This window comes from Triturus cristatus, chromosome 2_1 (assembly GCF_964204655.1).
Source record: "Triturus cristatus chromosome 2_1, aTriCri1.1, whole genome shotgun sequence".
Lineage (NCBI taxonomy): Eukaryota > Metazoa > Chordata > Amphibia > Caudata > Salamandridae > Triturus > Triturus cristatus.
In genome coordinates, this window is record NC_140581.1 from 19,158,729 (window position 1) to 19,177,437 (window position 18,709).

An 18,709-nucleotide genomic window follows, 5' to 3' on the forward strand; every position below is an offset into this window, starting at 1 on the left:
TCAGTGAAGGTGGAGTTCTGGAGGCCCGGGGGGACGTAAACTGAAACCAGGGCAAGGGGCTGCCCCTCCCACCTCCCAATCAAGCACACATAGCGCCCTCTGTCATCCGAGACTATCTTAGTGATCTCCACCGGAAGTGAGGTTCGCAGGAGAATGCCCACCCCCCTGGAACCAGTTGTGAAACCAGAATGGGCCACGAGGCGGTATCCCCCCCTGTTCATTGCATGACAAACATTGCCAACCAGATGCGTCTCCTGGAGAAACACCACGTCAGGAGTCAAACGACGCAAATATTGCAGCACTACACCCCGCTTGATACGGTCCCCCAACCCATTGACGTTCCATGACATAAGCCTCAACCCGTCCCTCCCCATCCCCCCCAATAGATCAAGGGTCCCCCAGCCTGCAGCACAGTTCCCAAATGTGGACAAAAATCAGTACCTCGCCCTGTAAACAAAAAACACACAACAAAACAACCCCTCCTCCCCCCCAACCCCACCCCAGGACAAACTCCCCCCACCCTGCACCCCTGCGGGCCAAAAAACCCCCCCAACTTGCAGTGTGCCTGTCGCCCCTCTAACCCCATTCTACGAAAAGACCCCAGAGGAGGTAAGGGACCCGTCCCCGCCCGCCCCCCTCACTGGTCCTGGTAAAACACAATATGCAAATGAAATAAGACCCAACTGTACAGTGCAAAACGGCAAAATCAAGGACCAAAAGTCATTCTAAAGGGGACCCGTCACCCGCGGTGCCCGCGGAGGGTCCGGGACGGCCACCTCCGTCCGGCAGAGAGTCCAGCCAGTCACTTGCAGCCACAGGAGAGTCAAAAAAGGCTGTCCGATCCCCATGTTCCACTCGGAGTTTTGCAGGGTAGAGCATCGAATATTTTAGGCCCAGCTCGCGGAGACGACGCTTCACCCCCTGGAATCCCATCCGTTGTTTCTGGACCAGTTGCGTGAAGTCCGGATAAAAATTGATGGTCGAGTTCTCATAGCGAACCGGGCCGTGGGCCCGTGAGGCCTGCAAAATAGCGTCGCGGTCCCTGTAGTAGAACAGTTTGGCCACGATAGGCCTCGGGGGGGCCCCCGGCCGTGGCCGACCGCCCGGAACTCGATGGGCCTGCTCCACGGCAAACAACTTACTTAGGCCAGCCGGGGACAACTGTTTCAGGATAAGTTCCTCGACCACGAGGTCAACCGGGCGGCCGTCGGAGGACTCCGGTACACCTATGACGCGAATGTTGTTGCGTCGGGCCCGTCCCTCGAAGTCCTCAAGCCGCCGGGCCATATGATCGTTAACCACCCTGATGTCTCCAAGCGCGGCCCGCAGATCCGACACCTCCGCACCGAGGGTGGAGGTCCGCGTGTCGAGAGCCTGGACCCTCTCGTTAGTTTTGGAGAGGTCGGCCCGGATCAGGGTGACATCAATCGCGACAGTGTCAATCTTACGGGCCAGGGCCTCATATTGCGTCGCGATGGTTTCCCTAATGCCATCAATGGCGCCCATAATGTCCTGTAGGGATAGTTCCGTAGAGACGGTCGCGCCTCCCTCCGCAGTATCCGAGGGGAGGCCAGCAGCGCCAGAGGGCCCCCTGCCCTGGGTGTAGCGGTCCATGTTATTGCTCTGGACAGGTCCCCCGCGGAGGGAAGCCTTGGTCTTGCGGCCCTCGGGACCCCCTTTACCCCCCATGTGAACACGGTCACTCAAGGGGACCTCCAATCAAGAGGTGTAAGGGCACCAGCAAGAAGACCACAAAATGTCAATATAGGGGGTCCGAGGCGATAGGCACTCTAGTGGCAGTTGAAAGGAAACCTCATGCAGAGGCCCAGGAAGCACCTCGCCACCCCGAGCGCACCCCCCTGCCGGTCTCCTGAAGTGCAAAACCGAAACCGAAAGTGATGGATCGGCAGCTGGCACCGCGCTGAAGCCGCTGTTGTTCAATTGCAGCCCGGCCCCTCGGGTCACCTTCACCCCGGTCACCTCCGTCGGGTGGGTCCCAAAAGTTCCGACGACGACAACTCAGGATTCCCAGGTCCGATTTGAGTTCTGAAAAGAGATATATGCTCAGCTGGTCTTTATCTCCCAGATTCCATAAGCCACTTCAGGATATTCTCAGGATAGATTCCGAGGAGCGGAGAGGGTCCGGGGAGCCCTGTGCTCACGCGACCATCTTGGATGCGCGCTAGGCTCCTCCCCCAAAACATTTTGTTGATGTTATAGTTTTATGTCGTTACCCCTGAGTTGTCACACATTTTGGTGACATGTCCCTGCACTGGCCCCTTTGTCACATGGTGCACCAAGACCTGCATCCTGTGTATGATATATTTGGGCATGTATGTACACCTTAAGGCATGTACACATTTTAGTCGGCTTGGTTGCTATTTCCATGCATGCTTTACAATGCATTACACCTTTTGATAGTTGGTTTTAATTAAATGAGATGTGTGCTTACTGGTCTTCACAACTTTTTGTAGGATATTTGCCTCCATTTCTATCTGTTATCCCTTGGCACTTTCTGTTATCATGCTATGTATGTGTGCATCTTAGGACTGTATCAAGAAAGTGCCGCAGCATGGCACCACAAGCCCTTTGCCTGCACCACGCTACGGCACTTTCCAGAACAGGAATGGGACATATTTACATTATTAAGTTGCATTCCGGTGCTCTCCCCTGTACTGGTGCACAAACAGCTGCCAATGCGCCGGCGCAGGCACCCTTGTACCATGGTGCAAGTATGCTTGCGTCATGAGGAGATTGTTTTTGTGCAGGAAGGGGCACCTAACTGCAAAAAAACTATCACTACAGGCGTTTTCCTCTATTAATGCATGCTGTAGAATGCAGCACACATTGAAAGAGGAAAAAAAACAATGTGAAATGCAAACATTTCTCCTTGTTGTGCCAAGCTAAAGTATATCTCCCTTGGAGTGAAGGAGACACTCCCCTGCATTCGCAGGTACCACAACACTGCTCTCTGGTCAGCTGACCCTGAGCTCCTATGGACTCCAAAGGCTTCAGCAGCCCAAGAGTGGGTTGCTATGTCCGTCGGTGTCCGATCTGCCCTCTCACCAAGATTGAGGCTGCAATACCCAAACCCCTGTGCACCACGTACATTTTTGCAAGTGCATATGCTTGTTGGTTTCCCAAACAAGTGCCTTGGGCTCCAAATAGTTCCAACTTTGGCTCCATTTCCTACCAAGAACTCTGGACTCCTCACACCGAGTGCTCCCTGTGATGCTGTTTTGTGAAATTGTTCTAAGTCCTCTCATGACTCCTGTGCCTCTGGCTTGTGGGTCCACTTGAGGGTCAACATTGATTTTCTTGGGCTCCCCTGGTTGCTTCAGGCCTGCTCTGACTCCCCTTGCTGTGGTGAGTCTCCTGGTCCTTGCTGGTCCAAATTCTACACATCCTTGACCTTCTGTGTGGATTGCCGTTGCCAAGGGAGGTTGGTGCTAAAGCCAGCACCGACTTCTCAGTACTCAACATCCTTTGTTGACTCCACAACATTGGATCCACATACCTCAGTGAGAGAGTCTCCTTCCATGTACCCAAGAGGGACCTCCGTTCTGCAGACCTCGCCCTCGCAGAAACCCCCCCGCATCAACATACCAGAGCAGGCGGAAGAGCTTTCTCCTATGTCACAGCCAAAGCCTGGAACAAGCTACCTGTCAATATCAGACTCTCTCCCAACATCCACACCTTCAGGAGGAACCTTAAGACCTGGCTCTTCGACTGATCTGGAGCTGCACCCCTCCTCCCCAGCTCCTTGAGACCCTCACGGGTGAGTAGTGCACTTTATAATTCCCTGATTGATTGATTGATTGATTGATTGATTTGTGGGACAGCTCATATATGGTTCCTGGCTGTCCTTGCAACTCCTGGTCCCTATAGTTGCAGAGTCAAGACCTCCATCAACACACCTGTAGCACCCGAAATTGGTGGCCATTTGTCTACAGAGCCCCTGGTCACTCCTGAGTGACTCCGACTCTGTCTCCTCTGCTTTTAGGTACTCTTCAACAAGAATCCACCTTTGGATACCAATGGACACTTTTCTTCCTTCCAGCAGCGGCTCTTCTTCAAAGTCCTCCATTGGGTCGGACAATGGTTTCCGACACCACTTCAGACCTATGCATCCGGCTTCCCTGGGATAGGTAACTTGGGTACCTTGGTATTCACGGGTGGGGTGGCTCTCCAACCTCCTATCTTCCAAGGGGTTTCATCAAAGTCCATTGGGAAGGGTCCTTAAAGTCTAAAACTTCAATCACGACTTTCCCATTGAATTGTACGGAGCACAGGGTTGTTTTTCCACACTGCACCCTTCCTCTGTGTGGTCGCTACTTAATATCCTTGGGTGGTTCTCTGGGGTCCCAAGGAATCTACAACCTCTCAACACTGTCTTGACTCGAGTTGTGGTTCTTATACCACTTTTTGGTTACATGGTTTGGTCCCCCTGGGGCCCACTGTGTATTAGTGCTATTTAGTATCATTTTTGTTCTTACGTATTGTGTGCTTTGTGATTATCTCTGTGTAGGAGATACTCTCTCGTACTAGATAGTGTTATATTAATAAATACATATTTTTATAACTACTGTGTGGTTCTCCTTTCATTTAACCAATACTATAAGATTGCATTCTGGTAAAACAAGCTCCTTAATATACCTTCAAGACTGAGTCTGAATGCTGCTCTCCAAAGCTACCACTTGGATAGCTTTCTGAAGTTATCTTTGACCTCTTAAATCACCATAAGGGTTGTTTGGAAAAGAACACACATTCCCTCTTTTGAACGAGTGCCTACTGTAATATTGTTTAAATATCATATATTCAATATAGGATGCTTGTAGCATATATCCTTTATATTTGAAATTGCACCAGATATCACATTTCCAATGCTTTCATAGAATTCCTAGTTTAATCATGAAGGAGTATTTTGAACACAGGATAACTCTTAACAGGATGTCATAATCTGTTCTCAGAACCTCTTGCATCCTCAATTGTTGCTGGTGGTGGTAGTGTTATGGACAGTGAATGCAACCATGTCACCCCAGCCAGTGGGGAAGAGCTCGTAAATCTAGCTTGTTACGTCCCCCCTGTAAGAGTGTGCGGAATGGGCTGGCCCACGTATGCCAGGATAGCGTAGGGGTGTGAATAAAAATCACGTATCCCTGGGCATGATTCTCTTCTGGAATGGCCAACATATCTGCCAGGGTGGTGCCTCTTACCCCACCACGAGGCCAACGCCATGTGCGGAGGTGCCTGCAATACTGTGTGCATGCCGCAGCCCAGGCCGCTAGTCCCCGAACCAGTCCACCCCTGCGCATCCAGGTCTCACTGCTCACCTGCCGACACCAGTGTGTCTCCAAGAGGGCCCGCCATGCGCCGGTGGAAGCGCCAAGCCCAAGGCCCGTGATCTTAGCAGCCTCCTCAGACCATCTCGGCCTCCACGAGCAGGGCCCGCAGTACTCCTTTCCTGTTGACGTACTCCGCCGGCATACTCAGCGGGCAAGTAGGTCACACATTTGGAACTGACTCTTGATTACACAATGTGGGATTGTGCTTGTACATTGTTTTTTTATGGGTCACCATCAGACCTAATACATTCTTGTTTTATCCCAAATCATAATGAAGAGCTTTAAAGTATTTTATGGCTGAGCTTATGTCACTATACTTCCTTCAATGTGGTGCCACCAACTCTGTGCATAGCATTCCAACCACACGTGTCTGTGGGCCCTTGCTGACTTCTGCCTTTGGCCTGCACTGCGGTCCAGTGGGCCTCAAACCAATCCAATACAGTCCACACCAGGCAGGACACGGCATCATCGCAGGGTGCACAGCCGCTCAGCTCTGGTGCCTCCATCTCCGTCAACCAGAAATCTTCTCTACATGCCATTTCAACGCTGTGTGTTAGAGATGCAGGAGGAGCAGGCTGCACAGCATTTGACCCGCGCTGACCGCTGCCTCCGGCACACACTGAGGTCAAGTAGGTCAGCCTACACTGCAGACAATAAGGTCACACATTCGGAACTGAGTCTTGATCTCATCATGGCAGAGTTCATATCACAGTACGCAAGGAGAGGAGTAAGAGGAAGAAGCGGTTTAGTCCGGAGGACAAAAGGATCTCTGTTACGGAGTTGATCGAACATCTCCTACAAGTACAACTGCACTGGTGCCACTGACTCTGTGCATTGCAAGCCAATGATACGTGGCTGTGGGCCACTACTGACCACTGCCTCCGGCACACACTGAGGTCAAGTAGGTCACACAATTGGAACTGAGTCTTGATCTCATCATGGCAGAGTTCATATCATTGTACAGGCCTCATCGCAGACTGCATCCCCTTCCAGTTCTGGTGCCACTGACTCATGGACACTCTCTGGTTGAACTTTGGTGGCATCTGAGTCCATTGCCTGAAGGTTGTCTTTATCATCATGTAGCTGATACTGACATGGTGGGATAAAGGAGACTGTGACATTCACCTCCTCCATATTGCCTGTTTCTGCTTGCTTTTGCCCTCTGCATTATGCCCTGGATGGACACCTTCCACTGTCCCCTAACACTCTGCGACATTCTCCTTGGACATCAATGAGGACCCACTCAGCTCTCGTGGCCCCACCTCAGTGCATCGCAAGTCACCGTCCCGTGGCGGTGTGCCTGTGCCGGCAGCAGCGCATCCGGGGCCACTAACTCTGCGCAGCTCAAGTCATGGACCTTTGCTGTTTGAACTTTGAACATCTGATTGTCTGATCACTGTTTTAGTTGTTGCCGGCACCAGCCAACACATGAGGGGTGGTTTACACTACCCAACACCCATCCAGACCAGGCGTCACTGGACATATGACCCTGGCAATAAAATGTGCCTGGCGCACATACCAGTAGCCATTGCCATAAATTATCTCAGTGTGCCCGTGTGGTCATTATGTATGCAATTGGGCCCCGGGCCATACCACATTACATTGTGCAGTGTACAGCGGGCGCAACCTTGTCACCTCAGGCAGTGGGGTAGACCTGGGAAATGTTGCTATGTCGGACCACCCTGTGAGCATAAGGGAGTGAGCTGGCATATGGCAGTATGGCATAGGGTATGGTCATTGAACACGTGGCTCTGGGCGTGGTTAAGTTTAGGCCTTGCCAAGGAAGTAACTAATGCGTGTGTCGCTGGTGTAGTGTCGGTGCCACCTGTCACGCAATTTACAATGTTGCTGTGTAGCATGCCCCCGGAGTGCGGGCTCAGCCGAGGGGTACATGAGGGTGCACAAGCCCCCTCGGGGTCAGGGATCAGACATGCCAACTGTTGTGTGTGTCGCTATTTCTGCAGCATAAACCAAAGGTCTACCCTCAACCGCATGGTGAGGACAGACAGGCATGAACTATGTCTGCCCTGTCCTTATCATAGACCTACACACATGTAGCCACCCACCTGCACTGTGTTGTTGTCAGTTTTGTAGACATGTGCAGACTGGCATGACAATGGTGTGCCGTAGGGGTGCAAGTGATGTAACCGCGCTGCGCACACTAGTGAATAGGCTCAGGGGCAGGAGTAGCAGCAGTGAGGCTACGTTATACACATTGATGCCACTCATTTGCAACAAGCAGTAAATGTCATACAGGAATCACAAAGTCACACATATCACACACCTATGAACCAGTGAGCCTGCCAATACTTCATGCAGAAAAAACTACTGACTCATGTCTCTCTGCACTGTCACAGGTGATCAAGTGCGCTTGGATGATGACACCCCTCCGAGCCCCGAACACACAGGCCCAGAGGCAGTACGATACAGCCCACAAACACACCAGGGGCATTGTGGAACACACATTTGGCGTGTTGAAGTCACGTTTCAGGTGCCTGGACGTCATAGGTGGAAGACTCCTGTTCAGCCCAGACATTGTGTGCAAGATGATTGTTGCATGTTGTGTGCTGCACAACATATGTGTACGCAGCAATGCCCCATGGATACAAGTCAATGAAAACAAGAGGTGGTGAACTGCACACCTACTTTCTCCATGCTTTTATTGCTTGACCACTCCAGAACTGTAGGGGCATGCAAGTTTGCTCCGCACTCTGCCACACTGCACTGCAGAAACAACGAACACGTTGGAACCGGTTGTGGTTCCTAACAAACTGCACAGCCTTTTTCAACTGAATGAATCAAATCAATCACATTTTCCATATTTTCTCCGTTTTAACTCCATGTTTTCTCCCTTTGCTTTTTCTCCATATTTCTTTTATTCCATGTATTTTTCAATTCATTGTATCCATTCTATAACCATTCAGTTGAAAAAGGCTGTGCAGTTCCATGGATACAAGTGCCAGATGCATCGGACGATGATGATGAAGAGGAGGCAGGTGGACCACACCCCACTGCAGCCGCAGCAGGATTAGCCTGTAGGAACACCATCATTGACAATTTCTTCACATGAGCACGTCCCATTGCGACAGTCCTTAGCAATCATGGGACAGTACAAAATGACCACAGGCACAGCATGTGCAAATAAATGCATTCCAAAAAACATTCCCTGAGCGCATGTCACTCATCTGTACAGGCACATCACTCAGACAAGTGCAACATGTAGTGCTAACATTTTTATGATTTGTTCATAGATGGTGGGTGTGTCACCCCTGTCCAGGGAGGCTGTTTAGAGTGTCACGTATTCAAACTGTCAGTTCTGAGTGTCGCAGTTAGTAGGAAATCCCACACTTTGGCATTGATATGTACCACCATGATGCATGGATGCCCTCGGTGACTCAAGTCCCACAACATGGGCAAAATGTACGTAAGTGGGAGTCACTGCCCCTCCATTCGTCCACGCTTTCATCATTGATTGATTATGGACATGACATGTCTGTGTGCAGTAGGGGTTGCTTGTCCCTCTGCAATGTGAAGGGGAGATGGGTTTCTCAGAGTGGTCCATGCATGTTTCAGCATTGGCACAGTTTACATGCAGACTGCATGTCAATGTACATTTTGACTGTGAGGAGATGCCTATTTAATGCGGGACAATGGTCATTTGTACTACATCACGGATGTGGGGTTGTGCTCGTACATTGTCATCTCACAGTTTTTTTATTCTGCTTTTATGGTGCATTTTCTAGCAAGACGTGTTGAAATTGCAGGCCTATCACTGGTTATCACAGATTTTTGTATCGCGATTGGCCTCATCGCTATTATTTTCGTATTCGTTTTTCACGTTTTTTCAGCATCGTGTTAATTCTAACACAGTCATTTGACGCGCTATCATGGGAGTATTACATGGTACTGCCGTGTTGAGAATACCACGTCAACACAGAGTTGTTTTCCCGCTATAGATTGAGATGTGAAGAGTTGCGTTAAGCTAATTTTGCGATGGTTATCACACATTCTTGAGAATATGCCCCTAAGTCAGAAGGCAAAGTCCTAGACCAGGCCGACCTGCTTGATGTATACAAGCTTGAGGTCCATTTTTGTAAGCCATAAAGAGTGCTTAGGTCCCGGTGTACCATAGAATACTATTGCCACTCAAATGTACTTAAAGTTTTAAAATGTCATTCCTCTGGTTCCCCTTATTGGATTTTGATCATTTTGATGACATTTCCCTTTTAAAAATGTACTTGATTATTTTTTTATTCGATTTGGGTTTTATATTGTTCGGTATTTTGAATTTATTACTGTTTCAGTACTGCATAAATAATTTATGCATTTCCCTAGATTAAGCCTGTCTGCTCTGTGTCATTGCTACCATGGGTTTGAGCTCACGGACATTTAGTGACTTGCAGTACACCCTGGCAGTTGGTGTTATTTTTCCTTAAAGAGGGCGACTGCCAACCCCAGATAATAATACACTTTGTTAAATTAGAACTGAGAGCAAAGGGGCATCCCAGAATCCTTTGCAGTGTTATATAAAAATGTGCATATTTGGACTGTGGTGGTGCAAGGGGGCTAGGAGCACTGGGGGAACATTGGTTTCATGTTCAGGGCCACACAGGAGCAGAAGCAGAACCCCCCCGCCCAAAAATCCAAGAGTAATGTTCATTTAAAATTCAAAAGAGCACTTTAAGTCTTCCAGGTCATTGGATTCCTGATCTGGGGAGGATTTATTTTAAACATTTAGAAGTAAATGGGATATAACTATGTTTCCTCTTCATTTGCTTTCTGATTCTCCACTATAACCAATGTGTGCCACAGGTGGGTAGGACTCTGCCACATAAGATGCCTTTTTTTCAGCAAGGATGTTTTTTTTCTTTGTTATGGGTCACCATCAGACCTAGTAAATTCTTTTTTTATCCCATATCATCACAAGGAGCTTTAAAGTATGTTTTAAATGCTTAATTCTGGGATCAGCATAAACATGTTACAGCTTAATCAGCTCAGAGTAGACCCAGATTTCCTGAATGGGACTCAGTTGTTGAAACTCTAATGATCATCTAGACTTTCTTGGAGACACATTCATGGCAAACCTGAAGTCCACCATGTACTTGAGAGACAGTCTTGAACTTCACTTTGGTCCAACCCATCCTCCATTTGACTTCAGAGTGACAGCAGGCATGCCTACTGCCATGGTTCTATGCCAATGGCGGTTTCATCCTGCCTTTGACTGTTCTGTATAGGTGTCTATTTACCTTTATTCCTTTTACAACCCCTCTCCCATTAAACACTCAACCAATAGCTATCCATAAAAAACACAGACCCATAGTAGATGCAGCAGTGTCAACATAAGTTTATAAATTATAAATCAGTTCTATATTGTTTATGCTATGGGGTTTGCTACAGCATAAAGCAGACCAGTCAGAGGATTACAAAGCACAAATAAACTCATAACTCTACGTTCTTCTGTTTTGACATCATCAACACAACGTGGTAGATATGTTCAATGATCTTATATTCAAAGAGGTGTTTAACTTTCAGGCCACGAAAGAGAAACAAAACAGGAATGACCAGAAGCCCCTGGTAATGTCCCACTGATAGTAGACGGCTAGTTAGTTGGGAGTCTCCTGAGAGCGTCTCTGATGGTCATCATTGTGGAAAGAAAGCAGGATGACCTCGAGCTGAGGCCCCCAATGGCTGATCCAACATCTCCAGCTGCATCTCAGATGGGAGGTGACTCCTTGTCTCTCTGAGTCAGGCTCAGATGTGGTCATAATTAAACAACCCTTGGTGGTGGAAAGGAAGTGATAAAACTGAAGGAGTCAGAGATTCAAAGTCAGCCAGTTTTCAAGCATGCTGAAGTGTGTTACACTCTTTGTGTATCACATGTTAACACAGAGACTTGATATGTAATCTGCATTTATATTTATTGGCAGGATATACATTGACTGTACACTAATCATTTGGTGATGTTATTTAAAATAGAGAGGTGACACTAGATTTCAGTTTCCTCCATGGTTACACATCAAGTCGGCATTAGAAGCTCATCGCGAGGAGCGCCTTCTCTGACCACAAGCCAATATCTGTGGGTGGTTGAAGGGCCCGGGCTTGGATCACTCAATGCATCATGCAGATGAAACCCTCTCATGCGCCCAGGCACCAAAGATGGCATAATATGGAGGTTGGTGGTCCGTAAACAGCCCAAATATTACCAAGCACCTTGCCTACGTGTATTCTGTGTCCCAGGGAGGCTGACATGAGTTCATCTGCTTCTTGCTTACAGTGTTCCACTTCACGAGTCCAGACTCTGCATGACAGGTACTTGTAAACGTTTAAAAATGTTTCTACTGACCTCTACTAACCTGGGGTATTACTGCATAAGATGTGTAATTAATGGACTCAAAGCCTCTCTGCAGGTGAACACAGTAAATCATAAGTGTGGGCATGTGACCCAGACAGGTAGAATGATTGACAGAAATCTTGCGAGGCGCATCCTTTCACAAAATACTCTTTCACATCTTTAGCTGCAGAAGAAACACACAGACAATAATCGGTCATTAGCAATGCTGTTACATAAAAGTTTGTTTTCCATTTTGGAAAGAATTCATGCCCATCCCAGTTCCAAAGTCCCCAAGATCTCAGATTGGCAACTAATACAGATGCTGCAAATTGTGAGAAGCAACCTGGACTGGATTCCAGGCCCTGGGAGTTCAGGCTGAATTGTGACTGTCACAAAAGGTCCTTAAGTGTCCTTATGGTGGGAATTTAGAGGGCAGCATGGAACAAGGAAACTATTGGCCTGACACATAAGTCATGATTTCAGCTTCACACTGTCAACAACAAATGTCAATCACCCACACTATTTTATGGAGTTTACCAAAGAACTCTTTTTTTATTGACTGCTTTTTGGAAAACTTGTTCATCATTTTCTTTTACAATAAATATTTTTTCAACTGATTACCAATGCCCATAAATGCTCAGCTATTTTTCAGCAAATCTGATAATGAACTGCACCACATTCATGACTCAAAATACAACTTTTTTTTATTGTAATTGTGTATTTCCTTATGCAACTCTCCTGGTGCACTTGCATATTCAAGCATCATTCTTAAAATACCACTTCACCTTGGTGATGAGTCCATCAGTGGGAGTTATCAAGAAATCCATCCTTGTGCTTCGTCATGTTACGATCCTCTATGTTATAAAGTGGCAATATATATGATGCACACGTATTTGTGCTGGGGGTACAGCAGCAACAATGCACTCATTTGTAGGAGACTGACTGGGCTATGCCACCATGAACAACTTGAACAGTGTGCCCTATATTTATGGACTTACCTGAGAGAACCCATCGTCAAAAATAGCAGAGACACACACACTCATGTCCACAATGTAGGTATTGTTTCTCTTCATGGTATTGTTGCTGGTTGTGTGTTGTGTCAGAGTCCAGTGGTGAATTACAGACTCTGCCAAGGTGAGTATGTAGCTCGCTGCGCTCGCATAGAGCACAGGGCACAACAAGAGGGAACCACTGCTGTTAGGAAATCTGGATTATACCCTCCTGATCACCTGCCTTTACTGCATTCCACAGCATCTCATTATTCCAGAGGGTCTTGTTCTTGTGTGATGTGTTCCCATAGGATATATTGTATGTTGGACACTTAATTATACCCAAAGGTAAGAACCGCAGGGACTGAAGGAGTTATATTGTTTGGCCTCCACTTCTGCATCCTCTCATCTCTTCCACCATTAGGCAGGACAATCAAATATTCTATGAACCGCAATCCTCTGAATCAATATTGATTAGGTGGCACAGAGTTGTGCCACTGACCTAGATGTACCCACTCTGTAAGGCTCTGGATGACTCCGGCAACAGCAGGGTCCTCCCCCTTAACCCAGCCATGGCTGCTGACGTCCCTGGAGGGAACATACCTCGCAGACATCTGGGCATGCTTTGAGCCACATCACAGGCTCACATGCCCTCCACTTTAGCCTTGAAGCTCTGGAGCCCACTACTGCCCAATGTGTGGACGGAGCCTGCTGTCTGCTGGGCATCTGTGATTGCTGCCAGTGCTGCACAATGGCATCACATAATGCTAATTTTAACCGGCCGGACTAATGTCTCCACAGCCCATCACAGATGCCCTGTGCTGTTCTGCGAGGTGCACACTGAAAACTAGGGTCTTTGGCTCAGAAGTGTCTACCATAATGATTAAAACAATGCTTTAACATTTATAATTAAAATCAGGGATCTGCTTATATATTACAATTTTACTCCAACTAATGGCTTTCAGGATAAAAAAATGTGCAATAAAACATGCAGAAGGATCATTTAATGCGTCATAGTGAAATTATAAAATCGAATGTTTTAAGCAACAAGGATGGGTTTAAGATAAAAATGCCTATAGCTTAGAAGAAAGTTGCAAAACATAAAAAATTGCAACGTGCTCTGTTTACACCATCTATCTCACAGTCAAAATATCATATTTAAGGGGCTGGACTTCATATTAGGAAAAGCCACCACATGATGCACTGTGCCAAATTTGAGTCTTGTCAAAAGTGGGCCTGACAATAGTTTGTTCATTTCTCTTATGCGGAACTCTATAAAGCGGACAAAAATAGCTCTGCCACATAGTCCTGCAAGCAGCATAGTTCTGTGCCGGTCACAGAGATTTTTAGCACCCAGTTTTTTAGGTCTCGCTGAGCCTAGCGCATGCGCTGGCTCAGAGAGACATTTTGTAGGTGAGTTTTCAAAGTGCTGCTGGCTGGCCTAACGCTTGCGTTCACGCGACCGTGCACGTGCGAACCTCTAGCCTTCAGCAGCACTTTGAAAACTTGTGCCTCATCGTGATCACTTTCGCTTTCAGAGCGATCATGATCGCGATGACTCACACGCGCATACAACTCCCACTTCTCCCCCTCCCCCACCACATCAAATTCTTTATTTCGATGGTTAAAAAATCATCATAAAAAGTACATATTTAAAAATACACAACATATACAATTATACATTTCATTAGTATAAAAATAACCATCAACCGAACTGTTACAATTCATATAGATGCGAGAGGTGAATTAGTCTCTAGTGCTCCTTAGTCTTACTGCAGCTTTCAAAAAGCTTATCACTGAACATAGCGTATACATATCATTTGCTCTTTGAAGGAACAACAAGGCTACCTTCGCATGTCGAAATTTTCCACGTTTTAAAATATCAATTAAAAACATGCGTCTAGGAAGACAATAAAATGGGCACAATAATACAAAATGAAGGGTGTCCTGCGGAGACAAATTGTCGCAGCCGCAGGCACCCTTCTGCTCAATAGTCGCAGTAAAACCCGATGGGTAAGATAAAATATTATGCAACAAATTGAGCCTAAAACGACACATTAAAAATCTATCCTGTTGATTATGCAAGAGAAATAGATAGGGTTCCATACCCACTGTCTCTTTAACTAAACAATGCGCTACCACTGAGCGTTTTAATGTGAAAGCTTTAGTCTCCCTGAGGGATTCCATTTTATCCAGCAACAGCCTTTTAATTTGTATTTTACTATTTCTTGAAATTAGAGCAGGGGTACTGAAAAGTGTGTGCTGGCCTACAGATTCTAAAGTTAATTTAACATATTTCAGCCATGGGATTGACATTCCTTTATCCCTTTGTAAGCAATCATTAAGAATTTCCTTGCTTAGCTCAGCATCCGGGTTTGCCCAGATGCCGAGCCAAGCCAAAACTGGTTTAATTTTGACCAAATCAGCAATGTATGGGATACCAAGTTCAGAATGTGCAATTTCAGCTGGTATCGCGTGTGGGATCTTCAGGATCCTACGAATAAATGTATCTTCTTCCATTTGTAGCTGTTTAACATCCCTGAAGCCCCACACCTCTGCTCCATATACCGCTTTAGCTATACCTATTGAATTATATAAGGTCATAACTTGCTCGGGGGACCAGCAGCCTAATCTTTGTGCAAAATTCATGATTGCACCACATGACGAAACTAGTTTGGAGCAGCGTTCCTCCAACAACTTATCAAATTGAATTTTGCAGTCGAGCAGTAGGCCTAGATACGGGAAGGTAGTTACTATATCCATGACATGGGTCCCAATATTGAACGTCGGTTTTTTAGTCGGTTTTTTGCCTGCGATCAACGCAAAGGATTTAGTCAGATTTACAGACAGATCTAATTTTTCCATAAAATCTACAAATCCATTAATCAATATTTGAAGACTTCGCGGTGTCCTAGCAAGGAGAACCGTGTCATCCGCATATAGGAGGACTGGTATTTGGCGCTTTCCTACCCTAGGACAATCGGCTGCCTCGGCTATGAGGGTTGACTCCAGGTCGTTTATATATAGTGAGAATAGGAAGGGGGCAAGGATGCATCCCTGCCTTACTCCACTGGAACATGGGAAGGAATCAGTTTGCCCCCCCTCCATACTATATCAAACCCTGATCAATCCCCAAGGAAGTCATCATTTCCCAAAGCTTGCTTCTATTCACATTGTCGAAAGCCGCTGCTAAGTCCATAAATCCCATGTAAATGGTCCCATTACTTGCACTAGTATATTTAGCAACCAGTAAATATAAATTTAAACATTGATCACTGGTCGATTTTCCCGCTCTAAAGCCATACTGGGTATCAACTATTGTGCGCTGCTCTTCTGTCCAGGCCATTAAACGATTTAGAACCACCCGCCCCAGTATTTTAGCCGAAACATCAATCAATGATATAGGTCTATAGCATTGGGGTTTGTCCTTGTTTCCTTTTTTTAAAATAGGAACTATTAAGGCAGTAGACCATGACCTCGGGAGTCCTGTTTTAATGGCTGCATTTAGCACTCTCATTAAAATTGGTGCCCACAAATCGACATTACTTTTATACAGATCTGGGGGAGTGCCATCAAGCCCAGGTGCTTTGTTTGGTGTTAATCCAACAATTGCTTGCGTGATCTCAGTGAGTGTAAAATCCTGCGCCTCATTCCTATTACCAACCCATTCCCCTTCTTGTTTACAAACCTTAGAATGATTGTAAAGTTTCTCAAAATGAGCTACCCATTGCTGTGGGAGGATATTTGTGCTGAGGACCGGTGTGTTACAATCATAAAAAGAGGGCCTATTTATAATCTTCCAGAATTCAGTGAAATCTCTGTTTTCGCCAGCCTCTCTTAAATCAGCCCATAATTCAGCTTTTAAGGTAGTTTTCCTTTCTTTAATCTTAGTTCTATAGATTTTCCTATACTTTGCCACCTCCACTATGTCCCTCGGGTTAACCTTAAGACTTGACTTTAAATTTCTTAGTGCTCGTGCACAGTTTACGTCAAACCATCTTGGGTGAGTCACTGGTTTTCTGGGACCTTTTGTCAACAATAGTTTTCCAGCGCATTTAGTTAGCTCCCTGAAAGCGGCGACTAGGTCAACTCCCTCTATTTGGAGATCTAAACACTCCGCAAGCCACTTTTCCCCCTTTTGCACCAGTGCGGTATAAAATTCAGGGGCATTGATTTTTGTCTATTTTAAGCGCCTACCCTGGTCGGTAGGTTGTAAAATGGTATCCAGCTGTTTATTCATTTTAATATAATCCTTATACGGTATTTCTATAACCAGGGTGTTATGATCGCTAAAGGCACTCCATTTAATGTTTACCTTCCCAATCCGGTGTTTAGCAAAGGTCGATATAAAGATGTAGTCTATAATAGACGAACATCCCCTTCCTTTAAAAGTTGGTATCAGGGTGCCCTCTGGTTCTGGAATTACCAGATCAATAGTGTGTGCTAGTGAGTGACTCCCTAGTATTTTTGTTATTAGTATGCCCTCAGCTGTGTGCTCCAAATGTGGGCCCTTTTTAAGTGGGCAAAGATCCCAGTGGGTAGTTACCGGTATCAACCGTGAGCAAAGATGACAATTTAGATCCCCCATTAAAAGGACGAATACGTTTTCTCCGCCTTTTCTTAGATCAGATTCCTGTTTTAGTCTAAGATCTAATTCCTCCAGCACAGCATTAGTGCCACTTCCTGGGCCAGGGTTATAAAAGTTAAATAATTGTACCCTCAACCCCTGTCCCTGGAAGGTTACTGCTTGCAAGTTGTCTGAGGACCAAGGTGACACAGTCCATCTCCCCTTTAAGTTGACATCAGCGTATATTATTAGGCCTCCCTTTGCTCTACCAGCCCTACTCTCGTGAGCTGGTACAAAGAAGGACTTATACCCCTCTAAATGATGATTATCGGGCTCAACTACCCATGTCTCCTGTAAAGCTATTATATGGGAGTCCCTTAGTTGATTCCTCCACTCTATATTGCTTATTTTTCCAGCTAGGCCTGCGATGTTCCAAGATGTTATTTTCACCCTTGCCCCCTGTGTCCCGGACAGCCTTGGACCATGAGTATCTAATTCATGTACCTCCCTCCTTCCTAGTGGTGGGTCTTGCCTCTCCCCAATCTGGCTTTGCGGGCCAATTTCTGGGTGATTCGGTGTGTGCCTTCCCTCTGAGGTTAATTCATTTATTTTCGTAGATGCCCTTATTTTCTTCGCTACCAGACCTACCTCTGAATTCGTTAGTCAATCATTTCCATCCAGCGATTGAAGGGGACTAAATCTGTTCTCCCACTGCAGACCATTCAAATTTAATAGTGATAGAGAGCTGTATTCATATTTCCTTCTCCAGTCTCCATCTGTTCCTCCTCCCTTCCTGCCTAAATTGTGACCCTGAGGGAACATAAGGCCATGTCTGGGATAAAAATAGGCCAGAGGCATAGTTCGAATAGTACTGGTTGCATTTTTGTTATAGTTTCCCAGTATATACTCCACCAGCTTTGGGTTCCTGAAATTTGCAATAACGCAATCCCCTTCAATGTCCTTTCCTCTGTTTCCCAACCATGGTACTCTTCTTACATGGATGATTTCTCCCCTTTCCCTCCCTTGGAGAGGTCTGTGTATATTTAACCAGTATATAATCTTGTTTTTTAACTCTAGGTGTGTCTCCCTTTGACCCTCCCTGAGTTCAGGAACCCCGGCAAAAATCACAACATAGGGACTTACTTCGGGGGTAGATTTACTCCAGGGGGGGGGAGGGGGGGTTTTTCCCTTACTATCAGGGACTTTCTGCCATACCTCCACCCGCTCATGGGACACAACCTGCCCTGGCTTTATCTGTAATCTCCTCGGCTGATCTTTATTTATAGGGTGACAATCTTTCGTATTTTCAGGGCGGCATCTATCCTGTGATTGGTCTACACTTATGGGTGGATCATGGACCTGTGCAGTAATGCATAGCTCATTTCTGGTGCCAATGTTTTCCATAGGTAGTGGCCTTAGGGGGGGAATTACAGTTGAGGTTAAATTTCCAATAGGGTTAGAGTTGCTTTCCTTCAGC

At 46.4% G+C, this 18,709-nt stretch overlaps 1 protein-coding gene across 1 annotated transcript in view; it reads right to left on the bottom strand.

Annotated features, from left to right (window-relative positions):
- Positions 1–11,735: 11,735 nt before the first annotated feature.
- The window catches only part of LOC146863625 (phospholipase A2 inhibitor gamma subunit B-like), a 62,311-nt gene continuing 55,337 nt past the window's right edge, over positions 11,736–18,709 (bottom strand). The window contains exon 5 of the mRNA XM_085640659.1: positions 11,736–11,860. Coding sequence (XP_085496785.1) covers positions 11,736–11,860 — 125 coding nt within the window. The remainder of the gene's footprint in view (positions 11,861–18,709) is intronic.